Source organism: Rhamphochromis sp. 'chilingali' (assembly GCF_963969265.1).
Source record: "Rhamphochromis sp. 'chilingali' genome assembly, chromosome: 4".
Classification (NCBI taxonomy): domain Eukaryota; kingdom Metazoa; phylum Chordata; class Actinopteri; order Cichliformes; family Cichlidae; genus Rhamphochromis; species Rhamphochromis sp. 'chilingali'.
Window position 1 is genome coordinate 21,155,179 of NC_137948.1, and position 23,563 is coordinate 21,178,741.

Sequence of the window (23,563 nt, forward strand, 5' to 3'; positions counted from 1 at the left end):
AAGGTTGCAAGTGCTGAAAAGGGGACTTCAGCGCCGACTTCTGTGAATGGAAACCCATGTCTGACCTCATACATCAACTATTATTAAGCAATGTCACAGGAGGAGCACAGTGTTTCATAAACTCCTCTGTGGCACCTCAACTTTAATCTAGAAACACGCTGTACCCCAGCAGGAGGATTTAGATCACGTGGTGTGGTACAGTATGCTCAGGAAAAGGTAAGTTTTTTTTCAGCAGGCTCAGATTTCAGCCAAATGGTCACATGTTTAACTACTAAAATTGAATAAAGCGTAAAAACGCCTGAGTATCGGGCCTGTGTCGGACGGCAGCAACGCCAGCAGTGAATCCATTTCAAGCAAGATCACGCTCTGGACACATGAACATGGCCTGTGAACTCTCACCAGCTGCTGTTACGCACACAAGCACAACTTCTCACTGGAGAGGATTTACACATTTATTTAACACTGCTAAAGAGGGTTTATTTTAGCTCATATCTGTTAAAGTAACCAAGAAAAAGCAGAGTGAAGAAATGCTTAATGTCAGGCAGATCATGGAGACACAGTAAAAACAGTGAATGAAGCCTTTGTCAGATTTTTTTCATCAGATCTTAAAATTAAGTAAATACAAACAGCACTTGACATATTACAGTGTGTCATTGTTTATTTGACAACAAACTGAGCTAAAATGCAGAAGCAGAAGTAGACCCCATGATTCAGAATCAGAATACTTTATTGATACAGGCATATATATATATATATACATAAAAGTCACTTATTAATAAATAGCTGAAAAAGAACATGTGCAAAAAGGGTGTAGCTGTTGCAGTAAACAGTGTGTTAAGTGGATGAGTTGTACAGGGAGATGGCCACAGGCAGGAATGATTTCCTGTGTCGTTCAGTGGTGCTTTTCGGTACTCTGTCTTTCACTGAACGTGCTCCTGTGACTGACCAGCATGTCATGGAGTGGGTGGGAGGTGTTATCCAACATTGTCTTTATCTTGGACAACATCCGCCTGTCCGACATCACCTTGAGGGAGTCCAGTTCCATCCCCACAACATTACTGGCCTTACAAATCAGTTTATCGAGTCTGTTGGCATCTGCTACCCTCAGCCTGCTCCCCCAGCATGCAACAGCATAGAGGATCGCACTGGCCACAACAGACTCGTAGAAAATCCTGAGCAATTCAGAACCACGTTTAGCAGCAATAAGTTAAAGGAGTGTGTTTTCTGCCCCGTCTTCCCCCAACCGGGCGCAGCAGATGGCTGCACCTCCCTGAGCCTGGTTCTGCTGGAGGTTTCTTCCTGTTAAAGGGGAGTTTTTCCCTCCCACAGTCTCCTAGTGATTGCTTAAAGGGGGTTATTTGATTATATTTGAGTTTTATCTCTATTATTGTAGGATCTTTACCTTACATTATAAAGCACCTTGAAGCACCTGCTGTTTAGATTTGGCGCTGTATAAACAAAACTGAACTGATTTGCATGACAAGTGTTGCTTCAGTTCACTGAGGTTTGAGGGCATTCACATTCACAGCTCTCTTAAGGTCCCACTGCAGCGTTTCAGTTGTATTTGGATTAGGGCTGCCACAAACGATTATTTTGATAGTCGACTAGTCACCGATTATCAGATCGTGCATCCATTTGGACGTAAAAGTACAGCTTATTGCACCAGCCTGCATCTGCTCTTATATAACTATCATTAGTGTTTAAGCTTTAAGTGTTTAAGGTCTGTGCTAACTAAAAATAAGGACAAGATGCTAGTTTATTAAATTTTAATGAAATTTGCAGATTGTTTTGGTGAAGTTTAATAAACTCCTTGCTATCTAAAATATAACAGGACACCGGAGTATATTCTCGAGCATCTCACACTTCTGATAATCAGCTGTCTGCTTGACGTTTATTCAGCTGTGTAAAAACTATAACTTTAATCTCAGCCAAACCGATTTACTCAGGAACAAATAAAATACTAAAAAAAAGCCAAACATTAACATTTTTAAGTTATCTAAGTGACTTATATATATTTAACCTGAGTAGCGAAAGACGGTGGTGGGTTTGAAAACGATTTGCCGGGAGTCCGGTGTTCTCACGGCTCTAGTGAGCCTTGCCCCCGGCTAGTTATCGAGCTGGTGGGTAACAGATGTCTCCGAAAACGTCGGAGCGCTTTTGAAAATATGTGGTCTTGATAAACTGAGCAGATATTTGAGGTTTACACAGCTACATTCTCGCCTGAAAATATGTTAAACGTTTGTTTTATGACCCAGAAAGAATAATAAGAGTAATATTAAAACTAACTAGCTGCCGCCATTGTTGGAAACTGAGCTGGGCTGCGCTATGAATTCTGGGACAGAGCCAGTGTTGCCAACTCCTCAGTAAGGAAAATCGCTATTGGTTGTCCTAAAAGTCGCTAGAAGTCGCTAAATGACGTCATCACCAATTAGCATAATTGGTCATGCTAATGTAATTGTAACCTATGTTGTTGGAGAGAGAAATAACATCATGGAAGAGACATAAAGTGAGTAAAAAACGTCCTAAATGCATTTAGAGTTTATTTAGAACTACAAAATAAATTTCTTTTAGCAATTATTGTTTTTTTTAATGTCACAATTCCAACCCTGCTCCTTTACCCGGGCTTGGACCGGCAAAAGTGACCCGAAATAGGCACTCTGGTGGAGTTACTTTGTGTGTGTGTGTTTATAAGTAGTTTTAAACCTTGTGATCCACAAAACAGCATAAGAGTAAAAGAGTAAAAGAAGAACTGACTGCGTTACAGCACCCGCTGCTTGTTGAGAGTTACAAAGACGCTAAGTTGGCAACACTGGACAGAGCTACTTCTTCTTTGGGGTTTAACGGCAGCTGGCATTCTTGTACATGCAGTGCTGCCATCTTCTGTTTCAGTCCGTTATTACAATCTTAAATTCTACTACTTATTCCTGCGTCTTTTGTGATCTAAGCTTCAAACGAGCCGTCGACTATTAAATCAGTCGTCGACGATTTTGATAGTCGACGTAATCGTGACTAGTCGACTAATCGTGGCAGCCCTAATTTGGATCATTTTCACTTTTGACTAACGTCTTCAACACCATTACATCAACACCATAACGATCAATGCCCAACAAGTTGAAGTTGCACTATTTTGTATTTATTTTACTCCAAGGATATTAACTTGAATCATTTATTAACTAACCACAATTAGAGGCCATTTTAAAGATGTGATAAAAATAAGAGCTTTTTAATGATCTACCACTAAATTAACAAAACAGAAAACTATATATATCTATCACTGAGTCTTGGAGAGGAAACACTTTTACATCCTAAAAAGGAAGTTTGACTTCTAAAATGTAAGCTGTCACAAAAACAGGCTCCAGACCCACCAGATGGTATTACAGCTCTACCACAGAGATCTGCACAACTCAGATAAACAATTTACACATAAACAACACAAACCGCTCACCTTAATCCCAAACAGCAGTCAAAACTCATTGAACTCTATCCAAAATACTATCTCAAACCCAGCATTTTAAAATAACCCACACTTCCTTAAAAATAATTCCGATAAGTATAGATCAATGTGAACCTAATTCACTTATTTCTTTCTTTCCAGTGACACACAGCATATCATCTGAAAAACAATATAAGGTTTACTATCAGGACATAGAAATTAATCATTTGGTTTTTAGCAAGTCTTAAAATTAGATGATTACAACCTCAAACAAAAACACGATATCTTACACTGTGTCATCATTTAAACTTTTTTAATAGTGTCTAATGTCTTTGCCTTTCCCTTACAAACGTCAGTAATATAATATGGAGATTCTTAGACACAACTTTATTCTTTTTTTCTGTAGGCTGCAAACAGTTTTACAACAGTTTTATTGTTCTGGAAGCATTAATATATGATCCTTAAGCCGGACGCCTAGTTGTACTTGCTAACACTGTATCAAACTTGCATGTAGACAAAGCCTTTGATTGAATTATAATTTTATATTTATTCCCACTCTTAAAAACGCCTGAGGCTGCAGCTGAAAGAATACAAAATTTAACTGTATTTTAAACATTAACTCAATAAAATACTTGATTGTTGTCAATCAGTTGTGATATTAATGTATGTTAACTTTTCACCAGCTTTAATTCCAGACTTCATAAAGGCTGAACTTTATTAACACTCTTAATGACCAAATCACTTAAGGAGCACATTTTTAAAACTACATCATGCTGCAGTGTTTGCTCACACACTGCTGTATTCATTGCTGTCTGTATTATGTTTAACCTCTTTATATTTTTCAATAGTGTAATTTCTTTGTAAAATCAGCTGCTTTGCTGCCAGCACCACACTCTTCATGTCACTTCGGAGTGCAGGTCCCAGGTCCTGTGGCTGTAAGAAACCCAAATCATCACCCCTCCACCGCCGTGCTTGACAGCTGGTATCAGAGGTGTGGACTCGAGTCACATGACTTGGACTCGAGTCAGACTCGAGTCATTAATTTTATGACTTTAGACTTGACTTGAAAAAATGTTCTAAGACTTGTGACTTGACTTGGACTTTTACACCAATGACTTGGGACTTGAATTGGACTTGAACCGGTTTACTTGAAAAGACTTGATATTTTACCCCAAATATAAAATTTAACATGCATATTATATAGAGATTGAAAATGTGACGTCATTCACGGGTAGAACCGCAAAGGATTCTGGGAACTCGTGGCAAGCGGTACTAGCGCACGCAGGCTTTCAATTAAAATCAGTTATACAGCGATAAAAAGAAACACAAAAATGTCAAGAAGCTGTTGTATTATTAACTGCAATAGCCGGTCGCATGACAGCCACGGGAAGCCGACGGGTAAAGAGATCGGTTGTTATCGGATTACGTCGTTGAAGAGAAATTGTTCATGTTTCCGAAGTAACAAAGACGCGACGGATGGCCTGGATTGCAGCCATTCAAAGACCAAATATAACGTCCCAGAACACTCCAGCTCACAGGTTAGTCTGCTCCAAGCATTTACACGAAGGTCAGTGTTTTTTAGTAGTTAATACGTCATTTTCATAACATAATTAGTGATATAGGTTACAAGCAAGTCTGGCGCTGAACAGAAATTGTCGCGCTATGCTCCTTTATTTATTGTGCATAAATAGTGAATTGTCCTGACACAATATTGCGTTTCGCTTCTGTTATTATGGTACATTGACAAAAACATATACTTTTATTCACAGGATAAAACAGGTTTTTTGTATCACTAATTGCCCAGTACGATTACAGCATACAATATTGTTGTCACTGCTACATTTCTGTGATGGGTACCAGAAATTATTTCCACTACTAATTAATTACCGTTGAGCTCAAAGGTCCTATTAATAAACGGTTAAGGAATGTGTATTTATGACGACAATTTGTGAGACTGGTAAACTTATGATACGTACGATGGTCTTTCGTTCTACACGGTGCATTTCAAACTTGTGTCAAGCCAGCCTCCAATTCGAGACTTGCAGTCAAGCCAGCCTCCAGTTTGTTTTACGTTCCCTGTGTATTCAAAGTATTAAGGGAATGGATGTGGAAACCGGATTTCAAAATAAAAGCCAACTTCGAGTGAATTAACAGGTATGTTAAGAACATAATAACATATAATTTAGGCTTTTTTTTTTTTTTTTTTTACAAACTCTAATGTTAGATCTATATGACACAGCCTTGTACCCTAATTGTGCCCTGTCACTATCAAGGCCATCTTATTTTGGATTTCAAAGTAAAAGCCCTGTGAATCTTCATTTTTGAACTACTCTTTCAATGACTTAATAATGCTCTTAAAAGCAAAAGTCGTATTTCCAAATACTATTTGAACTTTATATCAACACTTTCCAACCACAGTCTTTTTACAGTGATACCATATCAATATCAAGTCAGTCTGATTTTGCCTTTCATAGTAATGGCCCTTTGAAATTGTCCATAATTGACTTAATCTTCTAACGATTCAAAATGCTCTAAAATGAAAAATTCTTGTTTCCACAGGGTAATTCCACCTTAGATCAACAGTATACAGCCCCACAGTGATACCATATCAATATCAAGTCATTCTGATTATGCCTTCCAAAATAAAAGACTTTTTAAATTGTCCATAATTGACCTAACTTTCAGTGATTTCAAAATGTTTTAAAATGGAAATTTCCTGTTTCCACAGGGTAATTCCACTCCAGATCAACAGTATACAACCTCACGATGTTACCATATCAATATCAAGACATTCTGATATTGCTTTAAAAAATAAAAGCATTTTCAAACTGCCCATATCTGAGTTGCTCCTGGAACAATTTCAAAATGCTCTAAAATGGCACATTCCTGTTTACACAGGGTAATTCCACTTTAGATCAACAGTATACAGCCCCACAGTGATACCATATCAATATCAAGTCATTCTGATTTTGCTCTCAAAAATAAAAGCCTTTTCAAATTGTCCATAATTGACCTAACTTTCAGTGATTTCAAAATGCTCTAAAAAGGAAAATTCCTGTTTCCACAGGGTAATTCCACCTTAGATCAACAGTATACAGCCCCACAGTGATACCATATCAATATCAAGTCATTCTGATTATGCCTTCCAAAATAAAAGCCTTTTTAAATTGTCCATAATTGACCTAACTTTCAGTGATTTCAAAATGCTCTAAAATGGAAATTTCCTGTTTCCACAGGGTAATTCCACTTTAGATCAACAGTATACAGCCCCACAGTGATACCATATCAATGTCAAGTCATTCTGATTTTGCCTTCCAAAGTAAAAGCCTTTTCAAATTGTCCACAATTGACCTAACTTTCAGTGATTTCAAAATGCTCTAAAATGGAAATTTCCTGTTTCCACAGGGTAATTCCACCTTAGATCAACAGTATACAGCCCCACAGTGATACCATATCAATATCAAGTCATTCTGATTATGCCTTCCAAAATAAATGCCCTTTCAAATTGAGCATATACGGCCTACTTTTTTGACGATTTCAAAATGTTCTTAAACAGAATTTTGCTGTTTCCACAGGATAATTTCACTTTAGTTCAACAGTATACAACCTCACGATGTTACCATATCAATATCAAGTCATTCTGATTTTGCTTTCAAAAATAAAAGCATTTTCAAACTGCCCATATCTGACTTGATCCTGGAACAATTTCAAAATGCTCTAAAATGGAAAATTCCTGATTCCACAGGGTAATTCCACCTTAGATCAACAGTATATAGCCCCACAGTGATACCATATCAATATCAAGTCATTCTGATTATGCCTTCCAAAATAAATGCCCTTTCAAATTGAGCATATATACGACCTACTTTTTTAACGATTTCAAAATGCTCTAAAAGTGAAAATTGCTGTTTCCACAGGATAATTTCACTTTAGGTCAACAGTATACAACCTCACGATGTTACCATATCAATATCAAGTCATTCTGATTATGCCTTCCAAAATAAAAGACTTTTCAAATTGCCAAGATACGACCTACTCTTTTAAAGATTTCAAAATGCTCTAAAAGTGAAAATTGCTGTTTCCACAGGATAATTTCACTTTAGGTCAACAGTATACAACCTCACGATGTTACCACATCAATATCATGTCATTCTGATTTTGCTTTCAAAAATAAAAGCATTTTCAAACTGCCCATATCTGACTTGATCCTGGAACAATTTCAAAATGCTCTAAAATGGAAAATTCCTGTTTCCACAGGGTAATTCCACTTTAGATCAACAGTATAGAGCCCCACAGTGATACCATATCAATATCAAGTCATTCTGATTATGCCTTCCAAAATAAAAGACTTTTTAAATTGTCCATAATTGACCTAACTTTCAGTGATTTCAAAATGCTCTAAAATGGAAATTTCCTGTTTCCACAGGGTAATTCCACTTTAGATCAACAGTATACAGCCCCACAGTGATACCATATTAATATCAAGTCATTCTGATTTTGCCTTCCAAAATAAAAGACTTTTCAAATTGCCAAGATACGACCTACTCTTTTAAAGATTTCAAAATGCTCTAAAAGTGAAAATTGCTGTTTCCACAGGATAATTTCACTTTAGGTCAACAGTATACAACCTCACGATGTTACCATATCAATTTCAAGTAATTCTGATTATGCCTTCCAAAATAATGGCCTGTTGAAAATGCCCATAATTTACCTAACTTTCAGTGATTTCAGAATGCTCTAAAAAGGAAGATTTCAGTTTCCACAGGAAGCTGAAATTGCCACTAGGTTGTAATTGATAGTACGTTTATATTTTAAGTCTGTGGAAAGATGTCATTCTAAATAAAGAAATTACAAAACAGCTTGCAAACCAACCATGACATCTTTCCACAGACTTAAAATATAAACGTACTATCAATTACAACCTAGTGGCAATTTCAGCTTCCTTTTACATCATCTTTATGATTCAATTCTGTCATAATCAATTGAGTCTGATTTTGCTTTTCAAAATGAAAACCCAATATGTGTTGAAACAGAAATTTTCATTTTTAAAACATTCTGAAATAATTGAAAGAGTATATCACATATGGACAAATTCGACGGGCCATTAATTTGAAAGGCGAAATCAGACCAACATGAAATTTACATGGTTTTACTGTCGGGTTGGATACTGTTGATCTAAAGTGGAATTACCCTGTGGAAACAGCATCTTTCAATTTAAGAGCATTTTGAAACGAGTAGGTCGTCTACGGGCAATTTGAAAATACTTTTATTTTGGAAGGCAAAATCAGAGTGACTTGATCTTAACATCGTATCTCTGTGGGGTTGTATACTGTTGATTTAAAGTGAAATTATTCTGTGGAAACAGAAAATTTCCTTTTTAGAGCATTCCGAAATCACTGAAAGTTAGGTAAGTTATTGGCATTTTCAACAGGCCATTATTTTGGAAGGCAAAATCAGAATGACTTGAAATTGAAGTAGTACCATGGTGTGGATGTACACTTTTGATCTAACATGGATTCATCCTGTGGAAAGAGCAAGTTTCATTTTTAGAGCGTTCTGAATTCTTTAAAAGAGTAGGTCGTATATCGGCAATTTGAAAAGTCTTTTACTTTGGAAGGCAAAATCAGAATGATTTGATATTGATATGGTATCACTGTGGGGCTGGATACTATTGATATAAAGTGGAATTACCCTGTGGAAACAGGAATTTTCCATCTTAGAGCATTTTGAAATCACTGAAAGTTAGGTCAATTATGGACAATTTAAAAAGGCTTTTATTTTGGAAGGCATAATCAGAATGACTTGATATTGATATGGTATCACTGTGGGGCTGTATACTGTTGATCTAAGGTGGAATTACCCTGTGGAAACAGGAATTTTCCTTTTTAGAGCATTTTGAAATCACTGAAAGTTAGGTCAATTATGGACAATTTGAAAAGGCTTTTATTTTTGAGAGCAAAATCAGAATGACTTGATATTGATATGGTATCACTGTGGGGCTGTATACTGTTGATCTAAAGTGGAATTACCCTGTGTAAACAGGAATGTGCCATTTTAGAGCATTTTGAAATTGTTCCAGGAGCAACTCAGATATGGGCAGTTTGAAAATGCTTTTATTTTTTAAAGCAATATCAGAATGTCTTGATATTGATATGGTAACATCGTGAGGTTGTATACTGTTGATCTGGAGTGGAATTACCCTGTGGAAACAGGAAATTTCCATTTTAAAACATTTTGAAATCACTGAAAGTTAGGTCAATTATGGACAATTTAAAAAGTCTTTTATTTTGGAAGGCATAATCAGAATGACTTGATATTGATATGGTATCACTGTGGGGCTGTATACTGTTGATCTAAGGTGGAATTACCCTGTGGAAACAAGAATTTTTCATTTTAGAGCATTTTGAATCGTTAGAAGATTAAGTCAATTATGGACAATTTCAAAGGGCCATTACTATGAAAGGCAAAATCAGACTGACTTGATATTGATATGGTATCACTGTAAAAAGACTGTGGTTGGAAAGTGTTGATATAAAGTTCAAATAGTATTTGGAAATACGACTTTTGCTTTTAAGAGCATTATTAAGTCATTGAAAGAGTAGTTCAAAAATGAAGATTCACAGGGCTTTTACTTTGAAATCCAAAATAAGATGGCCTTGATAGTGACAGGGCACAATTAGGGTACAAGGCTGTGTCATATAGATCTAACATTAGAGTTTGTAAAAAAAAAAAAAGCCTAAATTATATGTTATTATGTTCTTAACATATCTGTTAATTCACTCGAAGTTGGCTTTTATTTTGAAATCCGGTTTCCACATCCATTCCCGTAATACTTTGAATACACAGGGAACGTAAAACAAACTGGAGGCTGGCTTGACTGCAAGTCTCGAATTGGAGGCTGGCTTGACACCAGTCATTTCAAGGTCCTGCACCCATCCGTCGGTAAACTGTACCTGGGCTTGTTGCAGTGACCTGAAGTTACTAAACTTCATGAGTGTATGCACTCACTCCAAGAAGCGTATGATTATAAATATGCATATAAATATGCTACAATGAGATAGCTGACTTCATCTAACTAGCAAATGTTGTCCAGGCTACGTTGGTGATACAGTTTTTTTTAATGTGTATGATATTTTTGTCATGCGATTTTAAAGCTGGTCCTACAACCGCATCCAAGAATAACATGCAGCTTATCTCAGAACTGTCGGTGAAAATTATTCTTGGAGCTAGGTTTAATTGAGCTGCATTTTAAAGAGGTGCAATTTCACAATTTGTGTATATTTTCTAAGTTCACTATTTTGTCATGTGTTGAGAAAAACACAGATTTTAAAATTACATGTTAAAAATTACATGTTAGCATATAACTGCAACATTATTTTTTCGTTTGTTTTTTTTAAAGACTCGAAAGGACTTGAAATTCAAAGTTTCAGACTTGTGACTTGACTCGGACTTTTACACCAGTGACTTGAGACTCGACTCTGACTTGCCTGACATTACTTGAGACTTGACTTGAGACTTGAGGATAAAGACTTGAGACTTACTTGAGACTTGCAAAACAATGACTTGGTCCCACCTCTGGCTGGTATTAGATGTTTGTTCAGATGCAACTTTGCAAACATAAGCTTTGCTGCCATGTACTTTTTAGAGTGAAGAGGCTTTCTTCTGGCGGCACTTAAAAAAAGGGCTACTTGTTTAGTCTTTTTGTAATTGTAACATCATGAACTTTAACATTTAACATGCTAACCGAGGCACTTAACTCTTGTGAGGGTTGTGGCATTATGATGACACACACCTTAATGCTCCAGACCAGCAAACTGCCAAAACCTCTGCTTTAATGATGGTGCTCACACTTGCTGATGATCAGTCAGTACAGTGAATTTGATTAGTAGCACTTGGCTGCTACTTATCCTTTTAATTTCTCTGTAAGCGCTAAGGGTGCACTGTTCACTCGCAGTGTAATATGCTATGTTTTATAGTTTGTCTAAAGTTACATTACCTAAATTTAAGACAATCTTATTTTAATTACTATGACTGCCATTTACAAACCTTTGCAGTCTTTATCATGACTTTACACTGGCATTAATAATACATGCAGTAGCAGCTTCCTGCACCAGTTTAATAAATAATGACACTTTTAGTGTACCAAATTATTGATTTGGTACTGAAAAGAAATACAGTTTTCCCACCAGCTCCAGCCCCACACTGTAGCTTGCATTCAAGGCTAGTGTATCAATAAAAGTTTAAGTGACTTATTATTTCCCAATAATAATATCTCCAGCACACCACTTTAGCAAGCACATGACAGCGTCACCTGCTTTATCGTTGTAGATAAAGGCAAAAGAAAGTCAAGCTTGTGTGTTATGATGTTGCCATCTGGTGGTAACTGCTCTCCATCATTTTCTGTTCAGACCAGTCAGTGCAGGTTTTCAGTGGCAGCCATGTTAGCTTTAGTTATTATTAACGCAGATTATTGTGGACATTAGCAATGAAGAAAACAAAGAAACATTATACACAAATATAAATAAATTGTAATAATTTAGCTCAAACAGGCAATTTATTACTTAATTGAGAATGTTACACAAAATACCCCAGGCTAGGCCTATTTCAAATTGTATTGTCATTTTAGGTGGAAGGACGGGAATAAATATTATGCCAATTTTCTATTAATTTTATAGTATGTGTCGTTTCAAATTAATTATGTCTTATACTTATGTCAATATTTAAGCCAAAACCGATAAAAATCGCGTCAAAAAAAAAAAAGGAGCACACTTAAATAGCATCCAAACTGCGTTTATTTTCTTTTTACTACAGTTCCCAGGATGCAGTGGCAACCTACGTCCTCACGCTGCTGTCGCGCGGCTGCTGCGGCTGCTTTCGCAGATTTGTAAACACAGCAGTTACGCTCAGTTGATCTGTAACGGGCGGTTAAGCCCATCCAGATGGTTGTGGCAGCTGCTGAAAAGCGCTGCCGCTCTTGAACGTAGCCTCGGTTTATATTTGGCTTAAAGGAGACGCAACAAAGCGCACAAAATGGTTGTGCTCAAGGCCCGGGCGAATAAGTAGGTTTACTATAGCTTTAAGAAGAAGAAAATAGTGTCTGCTTCTTTAAAATTATATTGGTTTATTGCTGAATAGATAATTAAGAAAACTTTGTAGTTTCTAATCAATATATATATGTATTTAATTTGCGACGAAACCAACTGAAAATGCACTACTGTTGGATAAAGGCCGCCTGCAATCAAAACGGCTTTAAAGCAGATGTGGTCCGTTTTTCCTCAGTTTGCAAGTAAACCTGCCTGACTTTAAGTGGAATCTGAGGTGGTCCTAAGTGTCCTCACGGTGATGGAACCAGCCGGTGACCGAACCGGGAATGTAAATAAAGGTGAAGATCCGACGGAGGACAAGGCCGCAGAAGAGACCCCGGGCACCAGTACAGCTGGTACGCCACGGAGGGCGCTGAGGGACCGGGGAGCGGGCCGCCCTAGGTCTGGCGTCACCGCTTCTGTAGCGGACGTTAACGGCGGTACGTCGAGCCCGCAGACTTCGGGACGGGTTTTAAGAGATAGGTCAACGAGGGCAGTACCAGCCTGGCTGAAAGACACCAAAAGCAGCGACGACGACGAGGACGAACCTAGCTCGGACGCCGGTGCGACCAAGCGGAGGAAAGTTTCCAACTCCAGGCGGAAGAAAAATTCAGATACTGCAGGTTCGGCTGAGGGATACAGCCTTCAAGGCACAGAGTACGTTTTTGTTTTTTCTTTGTTTGTTTCTTTAACGAGTATCCCTATTTCAACTTGGCCACCACATTTGATTATAAGGAGCCCGCCTTACTTGCACATTGTGTCGGTGAAGTCGGTTCCTGTCAAAAGCACGCCTTCATCGTGGCTCGTCCCCTTTCTGCTGTCTGTATGGGAAGGGTGGAGTAAAACTTACCTGATTTTAAAGGGGGCTATATTTTACAAAGTGCTACAACACAGAAATGCATTATCTTGTTAAACATGTTGATGTTGTGGTGCTGTGCAGGAAAATGCGTCAAGTCAATGTTTTTCCTTCTTTCTGCAGACAAGAGGACGCCAAGAAACCTGCCACAGATGCCCAAGGTAATCAACTGCATAACAGCTGCTTTATATCCTCCTTGTTCACTTTACATTTAAGTATAAGCACATGCTATTTACCTGTAGTTATGTCTTTGATTCAGATAGCGCTGATGTGTTCACTAATGTCAGGCCCGTGTCACACTTTATGACACTTTTCTACACTCTCACTGCATGCTACTGCTCTCTCTCACTCCAGCCCTTCCCTCCAGACGCCCCTCAGCCCAGACTCATGCCAAGACCCCATCTGGCAGGGCTGTCCACAGCTCTGCCAAGCCCATGTGTAAGACTGAACCTGGAATGGAGACTCCAGCTGGTGAGCAACCTGTTGACAGTGAGCTGCTCTGGGGTGGGGGCCTTTTTAACTCGGAGACCAAATCATGCAGACACACAAGAACCAAAAACATCTGGGCAATCGCTGTTTGTTTTGTATAGAACTTGCAAAAACATCTGGGAACATGTATCTCTGGTTATTGATTCCTTGTGGGGGGAAACATCTGGATTCTGTCGTTTCTGGCTCATTATAATGCTTCCAAATAATTGATCTAGAATGCAATTTTTTTTTTTTTTTTTTTTGCAGTTAAATTACTGTTTTATAAATGTTGTTTGTATGACGTTGCTAGTGGCTGAAAGCGCTTTTGGTGTCTCTCTCTGTCATGCAGCTGTGGAAGGAGCTGTAGATGATAAAGACAAGTATGAAATGTAAGTATACTTTTGGTGACCCACGATGTGATTCTTGCAGGCTTTAATGGCTTAATTTTGGCCACTTCCTCCTAATACTGCCTTCTTGCTCCCTGGAAGTCCTGTTCTGACCACTTAATTGTGGGCTTAAAACTTGAGCAGAGAGTAAACTGTGAAATTCAGTGACAAGCTGAACTGTCTTTCATATCAAGGAAAATCACTAATGATAAAAGCGGAGTGTCTGGCTCCAAACCAAATGACAGTCTTCAGAGGAAGAGCCTGCAGTGAAGGGGCAACCTTTGAACATTTGGGAGGCTGTGCACTTTGAAGTGACCACCTGGGGTCATATTGTCAAATTATAGTTGCACTGTAACTCCTTGTCCTGTCAGAGAGAGAATAAAGAAGCCAAACTGTGACCACACCACATCTTGCTCCCTGTTACTTTGTCCTCTTCCTCCAGAATTAAACTGAGGTTGAATGGGTCCAGCTCTCAGTGCAGGTGTGCAAGTCATCAGAAAGGGACTTCCACGGAGAACAGGTTGAAAGGGCGAATTAGCTTTCCATGGGTCATGAATTACTGTGTAGAATAGCGTTTGTATCTGAGTTTTTAAAAAGTCACATTTATTGCTCGTATCTCGTTGTGCACATGATCTCAGGTTCTTTATGTAGGAAAATATGTTTTTCTAATGATTATGTTGTTTTGCTACTGGTACATTTGCAGTCTGAGGCTAAGTATAAAAGCAGCAACAGAAGAAATCAGCCTGACACGCCGTATTTACTCAGCTTGACTCTGGGTTTGTTCCCTCAGTTTAAAATGTATGTAAAAAAAAAAAGAGTCAAATGTGTAACTAAGGAGAGTTTGGTCTGTGTTTTTAATTACAGTGAAAAGAAAGAGGAGGAAAACACCGGCGCTGCTGAACCAGGCTTGGATGATGAAGATCCTTCTTTTCAGGATGACCCAGACAATCTCAACTACCAGCCACAGAGTCAGAGGTGCGCTTATGTCAAATGCATCATTTGACCCAGTGCAGAACGTTTTTAGAAAAAAAAAAACAGTTTGCAATTTATTGTTTCGCTTTCAGCAGTGTAGAAGAAGAAGAGGTCCTTAGCAGCGAGGAAGATGTTCCCTTTAGAGACGACTTAAATGATCAAAGCTACGACCCGAAGGTTGAAAGGTTTGTGGTTTTGTATGAGAGGGATTGGGTTGTTCATATGTAATTACTGTTTTTTGATTGGAATTTTTTCTCCTGTTTTATTTTTTAGGGATGCTCCTAAACCAAAGCGCAGAGTTCCTCCTAGACCCAAGGAGAAGAAAGAAAAGGAGAAACCACTGAAGAAAGAGAAGGAGGTTGCTGAGATAAAAGTGGAAGGTTCAGACAATGTAGAGAGCATGCAGGAGGAAGTAAAGCTTGAAGAGGAAGTAGTGGAAGATCCGGATGGACCCAGGAAGTAAGTGCAGTACCAGACTGTGAGTGCCATGAGCTGAAACCAGACAGAACTGCAAACGCATCTACACATCCTCCATTCCTAATCAGCTTTTGTTAACCAATCACTGAAGTCCAATTTATCCAATTAAACCCAACACTGTTTTAAGTTAATGCTAATGTGTAGCCATGGCAACATACTGGTTTTGCCAGACATGCTCATCTGTTTGTCATTGGAGGAGTTTTGGATTTTGGGTGCAAAAAACAAAGGAGCGCTCGCCTCATAGAATATCGCCATCATGGAGCACGGCTTGACATTAGCAGTAGTCGCTTTTTTTTTTCTTTTTTTTTTAAGTCCTCCTGCAGTGTTCATTGATCTGATGCTAGATGAATCTGTAAACTCATTCAAGTGGATGGATTCAAAGGTCTGGACTAAGGCAAGCTGCAGCATTTAGTATCCCAGAAAAAGGATTAGGTACATAGTGTAGAAATATGGTATGCCAACAATACCAGTGACAATATTGGAGAGAAACCCCCAACAATCAGATCAGGCAAATTCCTATGAGCAAGCACTTGGCAACACTGGGAAGAAAAAACTCCCTTTTAACAGAAGGAAACTTCCAGCAGAACCAGGCTCAGGCAGAGGCAGCCATCTGCTGCTACTGAGGAGGGGGAGTATAGAGAGACAGGATCAAAACAAACTATGGCAGAGAGTAGGCAAAAAGTAATGACTTAGCACACAGGGAGAGCATCTGTTTACATTCTGAAAGAAGGGTAAACATGCTTCTCAAGCCCTTTTGACCCACAGTGCTTGGCGCAGTGCACAAGAAAGCATAGTCAAATGCTTTCAGTACTGATGCTACCATTTAAAAATTTCAGACTTTGTTTTTTTGTTTGCTTTGTTGCACTACAGCCTGAGTGATGACAAGGGTCAAAATACAAAGTGCAGTGATTTTCAAGTAGTGTGGTCCATTTGTATGCATACTGCATCAGCAAACAATACATGCTTTGTAAGTGCAGCTGCATTGTGTACTCAATATAGAACGAAAACATATGTGATTGGAAATGTCATCAATAAGACACGGAGTCATTCAGTCTGCCTGTTTTAAAATACTAACCAGCTGCTCCTCCTTCTAAATTTAACATGTGCTTATTTAAACGTACCTCACTTCACAATGGCTTTGTGTTCACATATAGCAGAGCATGGCTTTGATTTCCCGGTATACACAATTATGTCATTTTTTAAATTTTTTTGTCTTGGCTGTGTTAGGAGAGGTCGGCGGAAAAAAGACGACAAAACCCCACGGCTGCCAAAGAGAAGGTGAAGTTGATGTCTGTGTTGGTGCTTCGTTATCTGAAATCAGTCATGAACTTTGTATAGACATAGGTGGTTAAGTATAAGATAGTAACTGGCTTCGCTCACACAGGAAGAAGCCCCCAGTTCAGTATGTGCGCTGCGAAATGGAAGGATGTGGGACAGTGCTGGCTCATCCTCGCTACTTACAGGTTTGCCACACACACACACGCACACACACAAACACAAAGCAGCAGTAACTAATCTGTTCTTTGCTTTAAACTCCAGCACCATATAAAGTACCAGCACTTACTCAAGAAGAAGTATGTTTGTCCTCATCCTTCTTGTGGGAGGCTTTTCCGCCTACAGAAGCAGCTGCTGCGTCATGCAAAGCACCACACAGGTACGCATGTACATTTGTTTTCAGAGGTTTACATCCACTTATCATGGGCACGGGTGTCATTATAATTTTGGGCTTTTGATGATTTCTTTGAACTTTTTTCTATTTTTTTCCAGGGTGGAGTGATTGTACAGCATACAACTTTAATGACTTTAAAAAAACAAAAACTGACTGCGAAAGTTTGACTTTATTTTGGATTTTCTTTGATCCACACAGGTTAAAAAACAGGCTCAAATATAAGCATACACTGTGAGGGACCAAGCAGCCAAAGCAAAGAGGACACAGGCAAAAAAAATCTTCAAAAAGGGTTTTCTTTATTTTAACCCTCAAAAAGTCCAAAATTAACAAAATTCAAAACCATACTTAGCAGGCCCATAAAACAGGTCAACTAAATATAACTCTACAAAAAGTAATTTCCAGAAACTTAAACAAAACAAAGTGAGACACAACTTGACTCACAAACTGACCTAATTACAAAGACACATGAGGGTAGCTTTTATAATGATTTGGCCAAACCATTTGAACACAATAGGGGGGGGAAACAAAAACACACACTAATATTAACTAAGCACAGAATAACCTAACTAAACCTAAAACACCCCTGCTCCTGGTAAGCCCATGGTTGGTCCTGCTGAGCAGGCATTTTGTCCCCAGAGTCCTCAGCCACGCCTTTTGCCCAGACAGGAAACAGCCACCGCCCAAACCCAGGTAACTCAAAGAAAGAGAAACATAATTAATATAACAAAACATTTTAGAAAAACCACACAATGTTACTATGTGCGCGCCTCATAATACCAGTGTTAGGTTTAACCAAATGATTAATGAATTATATTAATGAAGAAAACTGCAAAGAAAACTAATCGAGTGAAAAATGGACTAATTTACCCCTGTGTGGCTGATGCCATCACAACACTCAAATCTTTTAATAAGTGTTGCTGAAGGTTCTACAGTGTATTTCAACTTGACAAGTCCAAGGCCTATTATCGTTTCATTGGTTATTCTAATTGAGTACAACAGATATACTTTTTATGCTGGCAAGAGGGTGCCGCTGACCAAGAAAAGAAGCAGCCCCTGCTCCAAATTTGACACCTTGAAATGTGGCTGAAATTTGCAGCTGCCTACATGGGCAAGCCAAATGGCTTCAGGAGAAATGTTTTATAGTTAGACATTTGGAGGAGTGAAGTTGAGGCTTTGAAACCTGAGAATACTGTACCAACTGTCAAGCATGGTGGTGGTAGCAGCATGCTCTGTGGCTGTTTTGCTGTCAGTGGTACTGGTACGTTGCACAAAGTGGATGTAATAATGAAGGAGGACTACTGCCACATTCTTCCACTTTAAGTCATCAGCTAAACAGATGAAACTTGGACACAGTTGGGTGTTCCAACAGGACAATGATGTGAAACCCACATCAAAACTGGTTTTGGGATCGATAAAGCAGGCTAACATTAAGCTTCTGGAATGGTCTTCTCTAAGCCCCAACTTTAACCCAAATATTTGTGGACTAAACTGGGTCTGTACCAGGAAACCAGCTATTTAAATGACCTCTGCTAATTCTTCTAAGAAATATATCAAATAACCAGCTATTAGGCTTGTTGGTGGCTACCAAATGTGTTTAACTTGTTAAGGGACATTTAACAAAATGTTAGTCAGGGTGTATGTATATATTTGACCCTGTGTGAATTTGAGAAAATCCAAAATAAATTCAAACTTGTGCACCCAAGTCTTGTTTTTTTAAAGTAATTAAAGATGTGTGCTGTACAATCATTCCACCCTGGAAAAAGAACAGTTCAAGGAAAAATCATTAAAAAGCTCAAATTACCAGAATATTCATGTCCATGATGAGTGCATGTAAACGTCTGCTCATGATGGTATAAAACAATGCATTAGTTTCTGTGCTTATTTTTAGTTCTAATCAATGAAATTACATGGATAATCCATCTGTAATTGAGTCTTTTTTTGGGAACTAGACCAGAGGGACTACATCTGTGAGTTTTGTGCTCGCGCCTTCAAGAGTTCCCACAATCTGGCCGTGCACCGCATGATACACACTGGAGAAAAGCCCCTACAGTCAGTACTTCTCTGTTCACACGTTTTGTTTTCTCAGTTTATTTTCAGCTCAGTGGTTCATTAAATTTCTTGCTTCCTGGTGTGAATAGGTGTGAGATCTGTGGCTTCACTTGTCGCCAGAAGGCATCTCTCAACTGGCACATGAAGAAGCACGATGCTGATGCTACCTATCAGTTCTCCTGCTCTATTTGTGGAAAGAAGTTTGAGAAGAAGGACTGCGTGGTGGCACACAAGGCCAAGAGCCACCCGGAGGTGCTAATTGCTGAGGCGCTGGCAGCAAATGCCGGCGCTCTCATCACAACCCCTGCCTCTCTCTTGGAGCTCCCGGGAAATCCTGCGCAAGCAGAGGTCACTGGCTTGGATGCGAACCAAGTTGGGCAAGATGGCCAGGTGGACCAGCTGGGCCAGGATGGGCAGCATGTGCCTCAGGTCTCCCAGATGGGTCATGTGACCCAGCAGGTGAGTCACCAGGTGGTTTTGCTGGGACAAGATCAGAGCCTCCACACCATGCAGGTGCCTGTGACAATTGCTCTGTCCCCTATCGACCCCCCATCACCGGCCGAGAACCAGCAGCAGACCCAGCTCCAGCTTCAGATGCCCGTCCAGTTTGTGCAGACTGCCCAGCAGCCCCAGCAGCCCCAAATCCAACAGCTGACCCTCCATTCCAACTCAGTGGTGACCCAGCATCAACCGCAGCTCCAGCCTCTTCAGTCATACACTTCCCAGCAGCAGAGCCAGGGCCAGACACAAATCCTGCAGATGACCTTCCAGCCTGTCAGCCAGTCCCAGACCCACATCCAGCAGATCCCCATTCTAGCAGCCTCTCAGCAGCTCCAGCCTCTGCAGACAGCATCCCCGAGCCCTCCTCTAATGTCCACTTCGCAAACCCAGAGCCAGGTTCCCGTCTCCACCAGCGGGGACAGCTTTATGTTGGACAATCCAGTGCTCTCTTCCTCCTCTCCCTCAGCCACCTCTCTTCAGCAGACAGAAGTGGTGGGGGAGGATGGTGTAATCTGGGAGCAGGCCGGGCAGGGGGAGGTCCTAGCTGATGGCACTGGGAGACACATGCAGCAGACCCTCATGTAAAACAAAAAGGATGCCAACAGAACGTAATCTAGAGGCAGTTTATGTTACCAGTGACCTGACATACTGTTTCACCACGTTTGAGGTAAATGTAGGCTCACTGGTATATTATGTAATGCTCACTCATCGTCACATTTGGTAGATTTTTAGACTTCGTATCAGGGAAAGATATGCGTTTGTATGTGTATGTTGTTGCCTTTGTACCTAACAGTCCTGTAACTAGCCACTTATGAGTGTGTGTGTGTGTGTGTGTGTGTGTGTGTGTGTGTGTGTGTGTGTATATATATATTGATGAGGTCTTGTTGCACAGCTGTTGCTATTATGCAATAACATAGCATACCTCTTAGTAATATACAGCACATCTAATGTGTAATGTGCAGCATCAAAGTTCCTACTGGAATAAATCGGTTTAATTTATATCATGAAACACATGAGAAAGTTATAAACTCCCTGTGTGTGTGTGTGTGTGTGTGTGTGTGTGTGTGTGTGTGTGTGTGTGGAAACACTCATTTATTGTCCAGCTTTCCTGTGACACTTTTTATTTAACAAGGTTAGAAATCAGCTAAATCTACAAAAAAAGACATTTCAAAACTTGGAAAAGACACCAAAATTTACAGATTGTGCATATTCCAGATTTTGTCTCTTTTTTTAATGACATTAGTGCAGCTTTGAAGGAAATGATAACCCCTATAGTTTAACTCTACAAGACTTTTAGGAGCTGAAATGTACCCTTGAACACTGCGACTCAAATGTAAGCCTATCAAATAACAGCAAGCACTGATTTGTCAATAAGATTTGTTTAATGTAATTTGATAAGCAAAGCTATGTAGAAACTTTATGTGTCAGTGGCATCTCTCTGATCTCTCACATTAGATTTGTGTTAGAGCAAACAGTCCACTTAAAAGTTGTAAATAAACATCTTAACATTTATCCAAAGTGTTTTTTATTGAATGTGCTCTGAAAGCCCTCCAGTTTCCTCTTTTCAACAGGAGCAGCAGTCCAGTTGTTAGAGCCATTAGCAGTGTGGTTGGTGGTTCAAACCCCAACTCTTTGCATCAGAGTGTTTAAATTTTATTAGGCAGGCTCCTACTCTGTATGTGGGATATAAGTAGTATTGAATCAAAGTGTCTGGAAGACGTAATGTAACTAGAAGTGAGTCAGGACATATTGGCTCGCTCTCTGTTCCTTTGCATCGTATATTGCTTCATAGCTCTTTTAGGAGGAATCAAGCTGTCACTCAGTCCGACCCTCTTCTTCTTCACATGCTGCCCTTCTGGCTCTTCCTCCTTTGTTTCCCTCTGGGACCTTCCGCCAGATGAACCGCCTCCAGTTTCTGGTGTCTCTTCACTCTCAGGTGGATGACAGTCAGTGGAGATGACTGGCTTCTGGAGGTCACTGTCATGAGCAAATTTACATTTGATCCCAAACCTGCACCTTCCATCTTTCCTGTAGGACATGCATATCCTTTTACCTCCTATCTGGGAGGGTTTGGCCTGCATGGTGAGGGGGACGTGCTTCTGCAGGGCGCTGAGCTTCTGGTCTGCTTGAGCCTTAAATGGGTTGGCAAACACGCTGCTGTCAGATGACGCATTTAGCGCTGGAGAGGGCAGTTTTTTAGAGGTGATGGAGTCCAGTGAAGGAGTAGGCAGTTTGGAAGGGCGGGCTGCCGACGTAGGTGGTGGTGAGGGCTCTGGATCCTCGTCCTCTGCCTCCGATTCACTGGAAGCGGAACCAGACTCCAGCAAAAAGTTGCGGGTCTTTTTAAAAGGCGCTTCCTCTTCACAAGTTTTCCCACAGCTTCAAAACGACACAATAACAGAACGAAGAGATGTTATTATTATTCCAGGCTAGCCGAGTGGTGTTTGCGATACATTTTTATTTTTACTCACCCAGCTTTGCCACTGTTTACATCCTCTGCAGCGCCATCGCTGTCGGAGTCGGAGGACACTCCGTATCCAACCAGAGAGTTCATACCTGTAACCGGAGCTAGAGCTCTGCCTCCCGATTAAAAAGCGATAACGGTGTACCTGTGAATATAAGAGGCAAGAGAGTTGTCCATTTTCCTTCTTTAATAAACAAAACAAGGGAAATTGCTGTAAGGTTAGCTGCTGTCATTAGCCGTCGCTCAGCGTTCCCGTTTAGACTGCACTGCCACCTGCAGGACAGGAGTGGTACTGCAACTGTGACGCCACTAACCCACAAATGACAGTTGACCAACACAGATAAGCTGCTTCTTTTTCTTCTTCCAGCTGCTCTCTTTGGGGGTCGTCACAGCGGATCATCTGCTTTCATGTCACTCTGTTTCTGGCATGCTCCTCTATTACACCAGCCCTTTGTGGATTATCTTCTTTTCCTTTGCCTGCTAGGTCCATCTTCAGCACCATTTGTCCAATGTACTATCCCTCCTCTGCACATGTCCAAACCACTTCAGACTTTGCTCTATAACTTTATCTTCTAACTGCTGTCTCTCTTCACCTCTGCCTCCTGTCTTTTTGTCAGTGCCTCCGTCTCGAAATCATACATCATAGCAAGTATCACTACCATCTTGTAAACCTTCCCTTGCACTGTCACAAATCACCTAAAATCATTCTAAAATGTATCCTTTTTTTAATCACGTTAGAGTGGTTATCTTATTTTGTAATTCTCTCTTAGTTCCGTTTTTAAAGTGTATATACGCTTTTTATTGTTTATCATTCAGTGTTCATTGTTGACTACTTGCATTAAATGTGCTGTATAAATAATTTGGTTATCATTTTCTTTTTAGTAGTTAAAAATCCACTTGACTGTCCATTTTCATTTCATTTTCTTGTGGAGAATAATAACTGTAGTTACATTCCTCGCAAAACAAGGCACCAGTTTGAGAAAATGTCAATGTTAGGCCTATGCACACTTTGTTAGGTACACTTGTTTAACTAGGTTTCAACACCACTATCTAATCAGCCAATCACAAGGTAGCAACCCAGTCCATTTAGGCATTTTAGCACGGTCAAGAAAACCTGCTGAAGAGCATTAGAATGGAGGGGAAAAAAGGTGATTTAAACTTTTAACGTGGTATGATTTTCGGTGTCAATCCGGCATTAATAAGGC

At 39.7% G+C, this 23,563-nt stretch overlaps 2 protein-coding genes across 3 annotated transcripts; one reads left to right on the forward strand and one right to left on the reverse strand.

Annotated features, from left to right (window-relative positions):
- Positions 1-12,180: 12,180 nt before the first annotated feature.
- Positions 12,181-21,406, forward strand: zfp91 (ZFP91 zinc finger protein, atypical E3 ubiquitin ligase). Of its 2 annotated transcripts, XM_080880686.1 has the most exons (13): positions 12,181-12,492; positions 12,713-13,173; positions 13,496-13,533; positions 13,727-13,843; positions 14,190-14,229; positions 15,091-15,201; positions 15,291-15,383; positions 15,472-15,657; positions 16,903-16,953; positions 17,060-17,138; positions 17,215-17,329; positions 19,294-19,393; positions 19,483-21,406. In XM_080880686.1, exons 2-13 carry the CDS (start codon positions 12,776-12,778, stop codon positions 20,477-20,479), a joined length of 2,325 nt encoding a protein of 774 aa, XP_080736812.1. In that variant the 5' UTR covers positions 12,181-12,492; positions 12,713-12,775; the 3' UTR covers positions 20,480-21,406. The 2 variants fall into 2 exon arrangements, with proteins under 2 accessions (XP_080736812.1, XP_080736813.1); XM_080880687.1 differs by having other exon boundaries at positions 12,183-13,173; positions 15,294-15,383.
- Positions 20,928-22,642, reverse strand: LOC308395722 (uncharacterized protein). Its single transcript, XM_080880689.1, has 2 exons — positions 22,366-22,642; positions 20,928-22,273 (listed from the first exon to the last, which is right to left on the reverse strand). Exons 1-2 carry the CDS (start codon positions 22,446-22,448, stop codon positions 21,634-21,636), a joined length of 723 nt encoding a protein of 240 aa, XP_080736815.1. The 5' UTR covers positions 22,449-22,642; the 3' UTR covers positions 20,928-21,633.
- Positions 22,643-23,563: the final 921 nt, after the last annotated feature.